Source organism: Aphelocoma coerulescens, chromosome 15 (assembly GCF_041296385.1).
Source record: "Aphelocoma coerulescens isolate FSJ_1873_10779 chromosome 15, UR_Acoe_1.0, whole genome shotgun sequence".
Lineage (NCBI taxonomy): Eukaryota > Metazoa > Chordata > Aves > Passeriformes > Corvidae > Aphelocoma > Aphelocoma coerulescens.
Window position 1 is genome coordinate 4052169 of NC_091029.1, and position 13599 is coordinate 4065767.

The window sequence follows — 13599 nt, forward strand, 5'->3', positions numbered from 1 at the left end:
GCCTGCCACACGCCTGGATCAGCAGTTCCCAAGTCAGAGGTCACAACCCCAGGAGGGGTCATCCACTTAGGAAGGAGTCAATTGTTGATGGTGGCATTTGGGACTTTCAGCTTGACAGAGGTGACGCTTGTAGATGGCAGTAAGGTCACAAGCAGAAAGGTCTGGGAAGCACTGACCCAGATAATTGCAGGGAACTGCTCTCTCCTTCAGCAATCAGGGGAAAGTGACAAAATGTTTTCTCTGGGCCGGGAGGAAAATGGGTGAAAACTTCCAAGTTTAGCAGAAACCTTCCAGTCTAAATCATTTTATGGCAAATACAAGTCAGTCACAGGACTGGCACATGCTGAGAAAACAGCACGGACTTCAGCTCTTCAACCTCTCCATGGAGGGCCAGCCCAGGCCATGCTGGGGGGAAGAGGAAAGGCCACTACTTTTTCTTTAGTTATTTCATTTTTATTGTTTCTTTAACTTCCACTTGATTAAAGGTAACTGTTTTCAGTGCAGAGCAACACCTGCCCAGCAGCACCTCACTCTGTCCTACAGGAGCAGAGCTTAACGAGAGTCCAAACATCAGATGAGGACAGACATACACACACATGATCCCAACAGCTACTGAGGGAGGAGCCACACTTCCAGCTCCATGTTAAAACCAGTGGAAGGTGTCCCTGCCTGTGGCAGGAGGGGGAACTGGATGATCTTTAAGGTCCCTTCCACCCCAAACCATTCCTGGATTCTGTGGTGACTCTGCAGAGGTGCCAGACCAGATCTCCCTGGTTTAAGGGACCTCCCCTCCTTCAGACAAACCCTGACCAGGCTCCTGGGGTAACTGACACCAGGAAAGATGCGTGCTTGGGAAGGTTCTGGAAGTGCTGCAGTTCCCACTGGGGCACATTAAGGAACAGCTCTTCCTCCACTGAATGTCCCTCCTGGGTGAGCACTGACCAGCCAAAATGTCACGGCAACACCTCCAGCTCTGTCACCTAAGGTTGTCTCCAAGAAGGAGAAGACTTTGCACTTCGAAAGATTTCTCTGTGTGAAAGGGTTTAAAACAAGGGTCCAAAGGCTTCTGTAATCACTGACTAATCCAGGTCTCTCCTGACTAGAGGATTTTAGTGGGAAACCCACACCAGGAGTGGCTGTTTCATGCATATCACTACAAAACTCTATCAAATTAAAAAAAAACAAAACTCATTTTTTTGTAAATATGCTGAGACAGTCGAAGAAGTTGGCACACATCATCACAGAAAAAAATAAAAAACAAAGCAAAAACCTCCACACTCTCTAAAACTAAACATACTCCTAGAACAAGTTGAAAGAGAAGGTTAGGGCTCTTTTAACCTACCAGTAAAATATATATGTACAAATAGATCTGTATACAAATATACAAAAAGATAAAATCAAAGCTGCATGGGAGTCAAAATAACAAAATAGTAAGTTTTTATAAGCCTTTCTTGGCATAACACCAGCATTGAAACATTTTTTCCTCTGCTTTTCTTTTTATAAATAGACAGAACCTTTGAACAGAAGGACAAAGGAAACACATCCAAACACACTGACATTAGTCACCAATAAGCTCATTAAAGGGATATTTAAGCAAAACAGACCAAAATGATACTTCTCCACCCAAAAAATACCCATTAACGTATTAAACATTATACATTTTTAATTAAGCACTTCAGCTCAGAAATTCAGCCAGGCTTCTGACCACCACTGATGAAGCAAAAGAAGTGAATTAAAGAAGTTTCCTAATCAAAGCAGCAGCTGCAGCATCTCCTACCCTTGGCCAATAGCACATCCCAAGAGATTTCTGTTTGGACCATTTTCAAAGATATTTATTACACTGCAAGTAGGAGTAGAAAGAGTGTAAATGAGCTCTTGTGTAGCAGTCGATTGCATGGCCACGCTTCCATCAGATGTGTGCACCTATTTCCACAAAATGGCTCCTCAAGGCCATTCCACATCACCAAAGTAGCCCCTTATTTAAATAAAAGCAGCATTAAAAAAAGGCAGAGAAAAGTTATGAGCTAAATATTTTACATTTCACCATGTGAAATTTCATTTTTTTTAAACCCTCCCCCCTCAACACCAAACTCTAAACCAATTTGCAGGTAGCTTAAAAATAAATTGATCACTTGTGATCATCAATTCTATTAGTGGACAGAAATAAAAGGTTTGAATAAGCTGTGACTTAAGAATAAAGATCAAAATAAGTCAAAATCAGTACTGATCAGAAATAAGCACCACAGCAAAAAGTCTCATTTAATTATTTATTTTAAAGTTTTGCACTGCAAACATGAACAACAGGAAAAGAATCTCTGGAGCAGGAAAAATGCTGTGAATCAGTGGCACTGGATTGCTGAAACACTCATTATAATAAATGTAGACACAGTAGCACCAATTCCATTCCTATCTCTCCCAAACAATTGGAGTTTTAGAACATTCCTAACACTAACAAAAAATTCTTCAGAGCTGAAGTGTTTGTTAAGTGAAGCTGTGTGTCAAGTTTCAGGCTGGAACACACTTCTGGCCTGCCTGGCAAGATCTTAAAATAAGGTCTTGTTTGTTTTTTAAAGGATATCCTCCTTTCCTATGCTATAACATGAAAAATGTTGTGGGAGCACGTTTTTTTCCTAGCACAGTTTTTAGACTCAATGCTGCTTCTAGAACCATGTCATGGAATCAAAATATTTTCTTGCATCCAAGCTGCACTGAATGCCAGAGCAACTCTGATCACAAGGGAGAATCATTCCATGTTTATACACGCAGAGATAAGTCAGCACCTTAAAAGTCTCCCTTTTCCTGTTCATGTGATATTTGCCAACATCCATTTCATGAGAGCAGCTGATTTTCCCATGCCAGTGTCCCAACACACAGGACAAAAAACGCACGTTCAGCAAAATATATCTTTTCTTAGATAAATAAGGCTGGGGGAAGTTTCCCCAAACCCCATAAAGATTCCACGTGACCCGATGAACAATGATGTTGTCAGGACTGCTCGTGGGTTCTTCTCAGCAACACCACAGACAGCAGCTAAAGCCTCACTAAAAAGCGGGTTTTTTTTTGGCCTAAAACGCCTGGGACCAAACACAGCCCGGACATAAAGCTCCGGCTGGACCGTCCCCTGTCCGCTCCCACCGCTCAGCTCCGGTGACAAAGCCCCTGTGTCATTGCGAGCCACATTGCTGGGGAGGAGGGCGGGGTGAAAGAGGAGAAGGGAGGCACACAGGGGGGAAAAAAAAAAAATGCAGTCTACAAAATAGATGCAACCTATAATCCGTGACATTCAGTCCTTCAGCGGCTCCTCCTAAGATAAAACAGCTGCACCGCCTGCCTGCAGCCAACACCACGGGCAGTTTTGGGAAGGTAAAAAGCTGGGATGGAAATCTGGGCTGCCCTCCCGGCTCCGTAATAATGATCACTGTCAACAGCTGACTAAAACACCCGGGCAGCCCTGAGCATCTCGTTGTAAGGCTGATGAATTACAAACCGTCCAAAAGTAACAGCAAGAAGATACAAAATCTTCCATAAAAATAAACGGGCCAAAGGCCACACTGAAATCTGTGAGTGCGGCTCTGATTTCTAAACCTTATGGATCCAAAACAAGGAGGACGCCCCAATACTTCACCCTCCATTTACATCAACACCTCACCACCCTCCTGCCCAGCTCCACTTTCATTATTATCTGAAATAAATCAGATTGACTCAAGACAAGCAGAACGCCTCGACACCGGCTGGCTCCGTACTCCAGATCCCTCACCCTGCATCCGCATCCAGCATCCTCCATCCCGACCCCCCATCCTCCCCTAGTCATCCTCCCTGCACCCCCATCTCCCATCCCCCCGTCCTCCTCGCCTCAGGCCTCTGCTGCCACCGTGCCCCTCTCCCGAGGGCATCCACCCCCTCACCCCCTGGCCTGCCCCGTCCCTCCCCTCAGCTCGGGGGGCCGCCTCACCTCCAGCTCGGTGTCGCCGGGCTCGGCCACCCCAATGATCTCGCTGGGCAGCTCGGCCAGGTCGGTGACCCGGATCAGCCCGTCGTGCAGGAAGATGGTCTCCTCCTTCACCGACAGCCACTGCGCCGAGTCGGTGGCCGCGGCCGCCGAGGCGCCCGCCGGGGACCCCATGGCGCGGAGAGCGGGGGGGCTCCGCAGGGCTGAGGCGAGGCGGGTCCCGCTACCCGCCCATGGCGGGGGCAGGGCGGGGGCAGGCGCGTCCCCAGCGGCCTGGGCGCCGGACAGCCGGGGCGCGGCGGGCAGCAGCGAGGAGCGGCGCGTTGCCACCGCGGCGGCGGCGCTCCGGGGAGCTCCGGGAGCCGCCGTGCCCGCCCGCAGCCCCGCGTCCCGCGCCCGCCTCACACACACCGCTGACAGCGCGACGCCATGTTGGGGGCTGAGGCGGGCCCGGCATGCACCGCGCGAGGAACAATACACCCGGCCCCCTCCCAGCCCGCGGGGCCCCGCCCCGGGCGCCGGGACACGCCCTCAATGCCGGAGCTCCGCCCCCGGGGCCGCTCCCGCCGCTCCGCCCGCACCGGCGGCGCTCCCGGCAGCGGCTGAACCGCATCGCGTGTGCCCCCGGCAGCGCTTCACCCGCACCGGCCACAGCGGATCAGCCGCACCGCGGGGAGCGTATCAACCGCACCGGGAAGAGCGGGTCACCTGCACCGGGGACAGCACGCCGCACCCGCACCGGGAACGCTCCCCTCAGCGCCTCACCCTCATCGGGGGGAGCGGATCACCCGTACCGGGTGTTTTCCCCTCAGTGTCTCACCCGTACCGGGAGCGCTCCCCTCAGCGCCTCACCCTCATCGGGGGGAGCGGATCACCCGTACCGGGGTTCTCCCCTCAGTGTCTCACCCTCATCGGGGGGAGCGGATCACCCGTACCGGGGTTCTCCCCTCAGTGTCTCACCCTCGTCGGGGGGAGCGGATCACCCGTACCGGGGTTCTCCCCTCAGTGTCTCACCCTCGTCGGGGGGAGCGGATCACCCGTACCGGGGTTCTCCCCTCAGTGTCTCACCCTCATCGGGGGGAGCGGATCACCCGTACCGGGGTTCTCCCCTCAGTGTCTCACCCTCATCGGGGGGAGCGGATCACCCGTACCGGGGTTCTCCCCTCAGTGTCTCACCCGCGCCGCGGGGCGCTCCCCTCAGCCCCTCGCCTCATCCCCCAGGGATTGCTCCCCTCAGCGCTGCCCCGGGGTCTCGCCCTCACGCAATGGCCGCTCCCTCAGCCCTTCACCTCCCGCCACCATTTGCCCGGACCGAGAGCTGCTCCCTCAGTGCCGTTCCCCTCAGTTTCCCTCTCAACCCTCTTGGCTTGACGTAAGCCCCTCTGAAACTCCCCGTGTCCTTCCAGGGCTGATCCCTCTTGGTCCCTCACGTTCCTCACATGGTTGTTTCTCCTCTCCTGCACCTCTGCTCACCCTTGTTTTCTCTGTCTCCTCACAGAATGATTTCCCTTTCTCCCGTCCCCTTGTCCCCCTCCGTCACCTCCTTGCAGGAATCCTGTCACCTCTCTGGGAGCTTTTCCCAAAGGACTCATGAGCGAGCAGGTATGTCCCTTAAAATCCATTCCTCTGGATTTATCTGTGTGCCGAGCATTCCAGAGGGTGTAAAGCAAAAGGGTTGCAACACCTCAGTATGGGTGGGAAAAAAGGGGATCCAGAGGAAATTGATCCTTCCTTCTCAGTCTAATTCCACCCTCAGTTCCCTCAGACCTCGCCCTGAGCCAGTGTCACAGGCAGCTGTACCTGGATGTTCAGCAAAGGACATGCCGCTGAGACAAATCATGTTAATGAGAGAGACGTGGTGATAAATGTTAAATAGTTTTAGTGGGTAATTGCTGTGGGATTCCCATTGCAAGTGTCTGCTTTCCATGGAACAGTGACTGTTCACAACTGAACAGAGATGGAGCTCTACGCATTTATTTACCTGTTTGATCCGATTAAATTATTTAACATATTAGTGCATTATAACAAATGTGCTGTGCTATTGCAGGAAAAGCCTATTCAGAGCTGGAGTAAAGCGAGATCTACCGCCAGTGCTTTATATCCTATTAAATCTGGTTGAGAAGAAGCAGTTTTTTCCATGTAATGGGTGACCACTCAACACAGGACCCACTCAAAGCCCTTTTGTAGCACTGATTCAGCAGTGTGAGCATTCACACCATTGTGTAGCTTGTTTTTGAGGCCAGTTCAGTTGACACAGGGTTCAGGTAAGTTCACACAAGCAGTAATTTAGAGATCTGTGTGATAGCTCTGTGCACTGTTTGGTGGGACATCCCTGCTATTCACGTGTTAGAGAGTAGAAGAGTCTCCAAGCTTGGTTTTATTCTAGAAACAGATATTATTTGCCTCTGTGCTGCAGTAATTTTTGAGCAGGGAGAGTGTGCAGAGCTGCTATCAAAGGTTTTTATGAGGGAGAAGCTTCACAGGCATCTGTTATTTTTGGTCAAGACGTGACAGAGAGAACAACGGCTGCAGACGGACCCTGATCCTCCCTGAGCCCTGGGAGGACTCAGAAGAGAGGGAATGCTGAGATTGGAAGATTTTATGGCAGGTGGGACGTGGCAGCTGAGTGCTGGCAGGGGAGATAAGCCAGGCTCCTGAAGGTTCCTTGGAGCAAAGGAAAAGCTGCTGGGGTTGGATTAGTCACAACATTTCATGGGGAGACAGCCACGGGTGTTATTGTTTTGTTACCAGAGTGGGAGTTTTGCATTGTTTTCATTCATTCACACGTGACAGAGGGAATAGAGGGAGAGAAACACAAAGCGTGTGTGCATTTTAGTGGGAGTAACATGCCACCAAAAGAAAATAAATTCCATCTTTAGATCTTGTGGTACTACTATCATGGTGCTAGTTGAGGATCTTCCACAAAATCAACACAAACGGCAGAGCTGGGAGTCAGAAGGGATGTTCCCTTCACAAGCAGTGTGAAGGACATCAGCAGAAGGGGTTTGCAGTGTTTTCCAGAGGTTTGGATGTACCTGTTCTCTAAAGGGCTGCTTCACAGGCTGGGTAACCCCAGGCCGAGAATTCTTTGTCTGCAGCTTTCCCGTGCTCTTTCCAAGGCCTCCTGGACTGATTTATCCCAGAGGAATGTGGCTGCCACAGTAGCTCCCACATGGAGAATCCGTGTTTGATATGGCTGTGGATTCAATCCACTGCCTTGGGATGCAAGCCAAGGCCTTTTATTGGAATGAGGAGCTGATTCAGAGCCAGGAGAGGCGAGCAAAGCTCTGGAAACTTCCCCAGCAGGTGAGGCACTGAATGAGGTGTGTGGCCACATTATTCCCTGGCAGAGCCTGTGCTTTTTCCTTTGACAGTTTCTCCCAGGAAGGATCCTAATCCATGTGGGTTTCTGTGGGAAGTAAGGTGAGCTGCCCCCAGTGGAAACAGCTCCCTTGGCTCTGAGCTGCACATTGTGCAGGTGTTTTGGAAATCCTCCTTTTAGCCATATCTGTGTGAAGACTTCCCAAGCTGAGCAGAAGGGATATTCACCATTTTATAGTTATTGATTTGCTTATTTGGAGTTCTTCTGGATTCTATTGAGTTGACAATTCAAAGTTAAAAAGCAGTTATTGAATGAATGCAATGGAATAAAAGTGAGAAATGTGCCCTGTCCTGCCTCACTGCAGGTAAATAAGATAATCACTGGTAAATATGATTTCCTAAATTATTTGAAGTGCCTGCCATTCAGGAATTAATGGAATGCTGATATAGCTTCCTACATGGAATTTTCAGTCCTAGGGCTGTACTGGATGCAGCAAACTCCATGCAGTTTGCCTGGCATCTGCTGCAGAAGATGTTGTGTAATGTAATGAAAAAAATATAATATTTGTGTTCTGCCTGTCACCAGCAAATGTCAGCCACTGCAGCTTCAATGTGCAGTCAGAGGGGTACAGCAGCAACTACAAAGAAGTCTTGGTCTACTTTATGGGAAGACTTAAAAAATAGACCAGAATAACATTGTGACACAAATCGTCAAGCTGAAGGAATAAAACCCTCAACTTGTAAATAGGCTCCTGCAGAAAACCACTCTTTTGCTTCCATTATTTTGCATTTTTTTCCATTGTTTTTGGGCAGATGTTGAGCATTCTTTGAGCTGCTGTGGTTACCTCTACCTCTGGTGGCAGGATTTTGGGGTCAGCTCCTTCCTGTGCAGGTCTCCTGTGTCCCTGTGCTTCTCTGGACATCACAGATACTGAGATTTAGCAGAAGATGCTCGTGGTCTGTGGGCAAAAATTAACTCCTGTGAGCTGGGAATGGAAATTCCCTATTCTTTCTTGGAATTTGCCCGTTACGTAAAGGCATTTAAAGCAACATTGTCTCACCCTTCAGTTTAATTTTACATAAACAGCTATAATGTGTGGGGAGCACTCTTTTCATCCCAAGGCTTTGCTGTGCATCTTCCTGTTCATTTAGAAATGACACTTCCAGTTTCAGTGACCACTGTGGCACTAAGAAATGTGTGAAAAAGAAAAACAAGTTGCTATTTTTATGTGGTCTGCACTAAGCAGATTTGCAGACCCTGAATCCTGGCTCCTCTGCCTGGTACTTGTTATTTAGGGAGCCCAAATGCCATCATTAATAAGGCCACTACCCAAGCAATACTGGCATTTCTTGGCATATTATCTGGGATTAAAAAATACAGTTTCTCCAAGTAACACTTAGAAAGGACTGAAGTGGAGAAAAAAATCAGTGTTTGACAGAGGAGAAGGAAGAAACCAGACCTTGAAATAAAATAATTCCAAACCTCAGAAATTTATTTTAATTGCAAAGGGAAATATTCACATTTTTCTCTTTTAGAAGAGCAAGATTGCAAGGTGGGCTTGAGGGAGGAAGAACAAATAGAAAGATATTTTTATTAAAATGAATAAGAGTTATAGGAAACAAGAGTATGAATCACTACCTTGCAAACATGGCCTTACTTAATTGGGCAGGAAACATGTAAATTATGGAATCATAATAAAGATGGTGGAATGTTTTCTCTGAGACAACTCAATGCAGTGCTGTGACCCACACCTGGCCCATCTCAGTGGAGACTCCATCTGCAGTCACAGAATCAGGGAATCCCAGAATGGTTTGGGTTGGAAGAGACCTTAAAGCGCATCCCATCCCACCCCCTGCCATGGGCAGGGACACCTCCCACTATCCCAGGCTGCTCCAAACCCAGTCCAACCTGGCCTTGAATGCTTCCAGGGATGGGGCAGCCACAGCTTCTCTGTTCAGTCTCTTCTATTGTTGAATTGTCTTTACCTTTAGGGAGTTTCCTAATCCATAACTGAACTTGTACTACTGCAATTTAACCCTTTGCATTGAGTTTCCAGCTGTTGCAGGCACAGAGAACAGTTTATTTCCTCCCTCTCCTGTTGTCTTCACCCATGAGGGCTGTGACCAGAGTTCCTCTCCATCATCTCTGTACTGAATAATCCCTGTCCTTTCAAGCTTTCTCTGGAGGCCATGGACTCTGGAAGCCTGATCTTTCCTCTGGGCTTTTCTGCAACTTGTCCACATGTCCCTTGAGGTGCTGGCATTTAACAGTGCTCTCCCTAATCTCAGGTCTCATTTTCTTACTCAGATAGCCTTTTCTGGGGGGAAATACCTAAATGGTGCCCATCAGTGAGGAAGAGTGGCTGGGAGCTGAGCAGATCCCTGAGTGGTTGTCCTGAATTTCTGAATCTCAAATGTCTCAGAAGACTCATTATTACTATCCAAAAATAGGTAGGTTTAAATACAGCTATTCTGTGCTGTTTTAAAATTCAACCTCTCTGAAAACTGGTGCAGTAACACAAGGGATAAATAAATGAAAAAAAATCTGCTCCAATATTCTGCTCAATATTGTAAACATATAAACGTGACAAGGTGGCATCTCTGCCTTCAGATTTACCCCATCTTTTACTTGAATTTTATTTAACACCCTTGGAAAGAAAAAGTGTCATAATCTGGTTTTCTCTTAGCCTATCAAGAAATAATTTGAGTGTCTACATTTGTATTTCAAGAATTTTCTCTAATTTCCCAAGTGAATTGGTTGAAATACTAATCCTGCAATCCCTGTGCTTGAGGGGATCCCTCAAACAGGGATTGGTTCAAACACAGGGGAAATTCCTATTACTTCACACCGAACAAGAGCTGTAATGGCCAAATTCCAGAACTGATATCCCTGGAAAAGTTCTCTTCATCCCATATGGATGGCTCTGTGCATGCATTGGTCAAAGCTGAGATCTAGGCAGAACTTCACAGAATATTTATTTAAAGTGTTCAATCCCAATCAGAATAAAAAGCTGAAATGTTGACATTTGCAATATAACATTTCAGGGGAAAAGTGCATTTTGGGACAAATTCCCTTGTCCAGGGCCAGGTTGGACGGGGGCTTGGAGCAACCTGGGATGGTGGAAGGTGTCCCCAGAGAGTCTGAACCAACAGGACACCAAAGAAAAGAGCCAAAACAGGACTTTAAATGAGGATTATAAATGAGGTGGCTTTTGAACTTCCATCATCTTTGTCTTTCACTTGCAATTCATAGATCAGTTCCAAGGCTGTGAATTCCTAATTAGCAGGTTTGCACAGGCACTGCAGCTCTACCAACCCTTTTTCCTCACAAAAGGAAGGCAGGGCAGTGAATCCCTGACCCAAACAAATGTTAGTTTGTGCTGATTTTCTCTTCAGTGGTGACAGGCATTCAAAACAAACCCAAAACTGAGAGCCACTAATTGAGTGACTCACCTATTTTTCCCTATTTTCCTTCCAGCCAGATGGCACAAACCAGGAAAGGCCAAATAGTTCATCATTCCACATTTGGGCTGGACTGGCCCCTGAGGGAAGCTAGGATGGTTGAAAATCTTTTCATGCTGCTACAGGTAAGAGAGTTTCTTCATTTGTGATGTGGTAGAGGTGAGTTTATGGTGCTGCAGTGGAATGGCCTGTGCTTATAAAATCCTGGTCCTGACAGGCAGTAGGAATTGTTTCATAAACCTTCACTTCATGCTTAACAACACCACAGTGTTTCTTTAAAAAGAACATCACGAGCAGCCCACAGAGAAACCAGGAAGAACTAAACTTCAACTAAAATAAACTCACAGACAATCAATTAGTCAACAGGAGAACCAGAGCAGTGCTGTCAGTCATCCAAAGCCACCAGCATCACCCCCTCCATGAGATTATCATTTCCCAGACAGGTGACAACAGCCCAGCCCTCCTCCTGCAGCACAGGCACCACATTGTTTGTGCTGGGCTCCATTCTGTTATCATGTGGCTCTTGACTGGGCCTGACAAACACATCAAAAAACCATTTTTTAGGCTTGATTACCCAGTCTGCCCAGACTTGGGGTGGTGGCAATTGAATGACATGAAAAGTTGAAGCTCAGGGTGACAGGATGGGCAGAGTGATAGAAATTCTAATGAGAATTATAAATCCACAGGAGCAGCTGCACTGCCTGGCTCACACTGGGACACCCTTCTCAGGCACTTGTGAAATCAGCAGTTATTTCAAGGGAGCCCAAACCACACAATTTGTGCTGTTACTTGTATTATTTTAATTATATTTTTTATTCAAGCTGTCAGGCAGTCTGGGGATTAATGGGTTGTCTGTGTTAGAAGGCAGTTACAGAATGATGTGAGACATTGCCTTGATGAAGTTCTGTTTAATTACAAAGCAGGCAAGTCTTTCCTGGAGTGTTGGATTAAATAAACCGCACATTTTTATGCTCAGTGCTTTGACCAAAGCCAGGATTTGAACAAAAACCTCCAACCCTCTCAAAGTTTCTGTTGCATCAGGAGCCTCAAAAAGCTTTTTTTCCTTTTCTCCCTCCATGTCCCTGCTCTGGGCATGCGTTTGGCTTTTTTCTCTCCCACAAACACAAAGCTCCAAGTTTCCAGTGGCCTTTTTGCACTTTGTCAGGCCTCAGGGAAGCCGTGTGGACAAGGTGCAATGCTCAGGGGCTCTGCCATGTGCCTCTCCTTTGAGCAAGAGTTGCTGTGCTTTCAGTTCCCTGATTCCACAGGGGCATTTGTCAGGTTTTTTGTGTTTACTTGAAGGAAGAATTCTGGTTCCCCACCAATTTCTATGAAATTCCACAAAAGAGATCTTCCTTTCAGCTCAGCAGGACACTCACACCAGGAATTTGAATGGTGACATCATTTTGAGGGTGCATCACTCTTTTTAGGGCCTTATTCTGAAAAATGCCCTTCCTCCCTTGTGAACCAAGGACTGCTTTTGTGCATTTTATCTTCGGTCTTACTTCCTCTTGTGAAAATGGCCATTTTGAACAATAGGATCCCATGTACAGCACATGGTGATACTTGAAAGCCTTAATTTTGAAAACAACCACATCCTAAGGCATCTGTCAGGCCAGTGAAAAACCTCTACATCCACTAGGACTGACAACATAGATGAAGATGAAATTGCTTCTGGTTTAATCTTTATTTTCTCCATGAGATTTAGAGCCTTCCCTTGTGTTCCTTGGGGTGGCTCTCTGCATCCTACTGGCTTATTCCAATGGATTGGAGGAATCATTTTACCTTTGCGTGGTTCCTTGGTGTTCTAATGGCAACTTTTTACCTGTGCTGGGTGTCACAAGGCCAAAGTGCCCAGCAGATGTAAAATATGAGAAGCTGGTTGTGATCATCATTAAAACCAATTAAAACCTGGTGCAGGCAAAGCACCAGGAGCTGTTAATCAGGCAACTGCAGAAACACACATTGGCTCCAGAGTCTCTGAATCTTTGAGCTCTGCTGCCCTGTACAAATAAAACAGCCTAAATTCTGCAAAAAATGACATTAAAACTGATAAATAAGACTATGAAAACATTTATTCTTCGTGCCACCTGTGCCAGTCTTCAGCACAACACAATGTGTGAATTTTTTAGTATGAAATGTTGATATGAGCTTATAGAACAAGATCAGTCCCCTCTCAGTGTCAGCCAAGCAGAGACTGCTTATTCTTTTATGTACTTTAGAAAATAGACACAAACTTTACATTTTCTGAAGTTGAAAGCACTTCTTGAGACCAGACATGAGAAAATATTTCTGCTTTCTGTAGTATGGGAGCCCAGACCTCACTGAAAATAAGTTACTTGCTCAGGATGCACAAAAAATCAATATTGCTGAAGAAAAAACCATAGAATTTCTTTCATCTCAAGTCCTTTTTTCACTACTGTGCTTCCTCTCTCCTCATCACTATTAGAACTAATAAGTGTTTATGTCTGGTGGAGTGTGAACCATGCTTAGGTCAGAGAAGCTGCTGGCCCTGTGTGCAATCCATCATGCAAAGTCATTTCCCCTGAGATAAACACTCAAATAATGGGGTGGAAAAATACATAAAATGAGGCCAAAAAAGCCAGCCAGCTGACAAAAATGGGGTTTTTGACTGATATCTGGGAGAGGGTTAAGACTGCTCTGGTCTAAACACTCCAAACAACAAACAAATAATTAAAAAGTAACTAAATAAAGAAAAATGTCCAGGTTGTTCCTTGGCACCCATGGCAAATTCCACACACAACCATCCCAGACCCAGTGACTCAGGCACTGCCTGCCTTTGCTCAACCAGTGGCTTCCAGAACAAAACATAGCAAGGACTATTATGAATAAGATCCTTAGAAAAA

General features: G+C 46.9%; 1 protein-coding gene across 4 annotated transcripts in view; it reads right to left on the reverse strand.

Moving 5' to 3' along the window:
* HECTD4 (HECT domain E3 ubiquitin protein ligase 4) overlaps window positions 1-4374 on the reverse strand; it is a 67030-nt gene extending 62656 nt beyond the window's left edge. For all 4 annotated transcript variants that reach the window (XM_069031302.1, XM_069031299.1, XM_069031300.1 and 1 more), the window contains exon 1: window positions 3953-4374. In XM_069031302.1, coding sequence (XP_068887403.1) covers window positions 3953-4123 — 171 coding nt within the window. In that variant the 5' untranslated portion in view covers window positions 4124-4374. The remainder of the gene's footprint in view (window positions 1-3952) is intronic.
* Between the last annotated feature and the right edge of the window lie 9225 nt (window positions 4375-13599).